Source organism: Blastomyces dermatitidis, assembly GCF_000003525.1.
Source record: "Blastomyces dermatitidis ER-3 genomic scaffold supercont1.1, whole genome shotgun sequence".
NCBI lineage: Eukaryota > Fungi > Ascomycota > Eurotiomycetes > Onygenales > Ajellomycetaceae > Blastomyces > Blastomyces dermatitidis.
In genome coordinates, this window is record NW_025544774.1 from 7,543,107 (window position 1) to 7,544,557 (window position 1,451).

General features: G+C 37.3%; 1 protein-coding gene across 1 annotated transcript; it reads right to left on the reverse strand.

Moving 5' to 3' along the window:
* Nucleotides 1-892: 892 nt before the first annotated feature.
* BDCG_16264 (uncharacterized protein) lies at nt 893-1,135 on the reverse strand (the record flags this gene model as incomplete). Its single annotated transcript, XM_045425516.1, has 1 exon — nt 893-1,135. The coding sequence occupies one exon, from the start codon at nt 1,133-1,135 to the stop codon at nt 893-895; it is 243 nt and encodes an 80-aa protein (XP_045279415.1).
* Nucleotides 1,136-1,451: the final 316 nt, after the last annotated feature.

Genomic DNA, 1,451 nt, shown 5'->3' on the forward strand with positions numbered 1-1,451 from the left:
CTTGTGAACCTATGTGAAGAAGAATCTGAAGAATGACTTTATCTGATCTTCACAGGCCTCTGTGAGAGTCTCTGTGATATTTATGAAGAAGAAGAATAAAGATCTCAGATTGTGTGTAGACTACTATGACCTGAACTTCAAGATAATAAAGAGCTGCTACTCTCTATCTCTGATTGAGAATGTGATCAACTGTCTCATGAGAGCTGTTATATTCATATAACTGAATATAATCAATATATATACACAGCTGTGAATACAGTCTGAGAATGAATGAAAGACTGTCTTTAAGACTGCACTGAGACTGTTTGAATATCTAGTAGTGTCTTTTAATCTGACTAATATCTCTACAGTATTTCAGTCTTTTATTAATAAAACACTTCATACATATCTGAATGTCTTTATAGTAATATATCTGAATGATGTGATGATGTACTCTGTGAAGAAGAAAGAACACACTGAGTATGTGCAAAGTGTATTGAAGGTCTTAGATGAGGCAGAACTGTATATTAAGCTTGTGAAGTGCAACTTCAGTGTCTGCTGAATTAATTTTCTAGAATATGTAATCACTGCAGATGATATTCAGATGAAATCTTCACAGATTGAGACTATTCTATTATAGCTGAAGTCAACTAGTATTCATGAGATTCAGATCTTTCTGAGCTTTGTGAATTTCTATAGATGATTTATCTTTGTATTTGCAAGAATCTTCTTGACCCTTACAGACATGCTGAAGAATGAAAATAAGAAGAAGTCATTCTGTGAATGAAGAATGAAAAGATTATTAAGAAGAGAGAACTGTGAGAACTTTCTTATCTCAGAAGCTTATGAGGCCTTTATGTGGCGGGCTGCGCCCGATCAATCATATAGACTATTCCGTTACACTCCACAGATTTCACATACACTCGGATCCTCGGCCATTCTCGATTGCAGATCCTCGGCCATTCTCGATTGCAGATCCTCGGCCATTCTCGATTGCAGATCCTCGGCCATTCTCGATTGCCGATCCTCGGCCATTCTCGATTGCTGATCCTCGGCCGCCACCCCGATCAATCATATAGACTATTCCATTACACTTCACAGATTCTACATATGCTCCGATTCTCGGCCATTCTCGATTGCCACCCTGATCAATCATATAGACTATTTCATTACACTTCACAGATTCAGTGTATGCTCTGATTCTCGGCCATTCTTGATCACCGATTCTCAGCTGCTACAAACACGCATATATTCTTCCACCCCGAAGCTCCACCGCGTACACCACCACATATGTGTATAAATATCCACCTCAATTGCTGATTCTCACACTTTCTCTTTCTTTCCTTCTCTAGTGTTTTTATCTTTGTTATATAAGATCTATCAATATTATACTGATCTAATCAGCATAGGTCTCTTACACTATAAAAATGCTTATTGTCTCCTTATTAGAAAACAATTATTCAGCATTATCT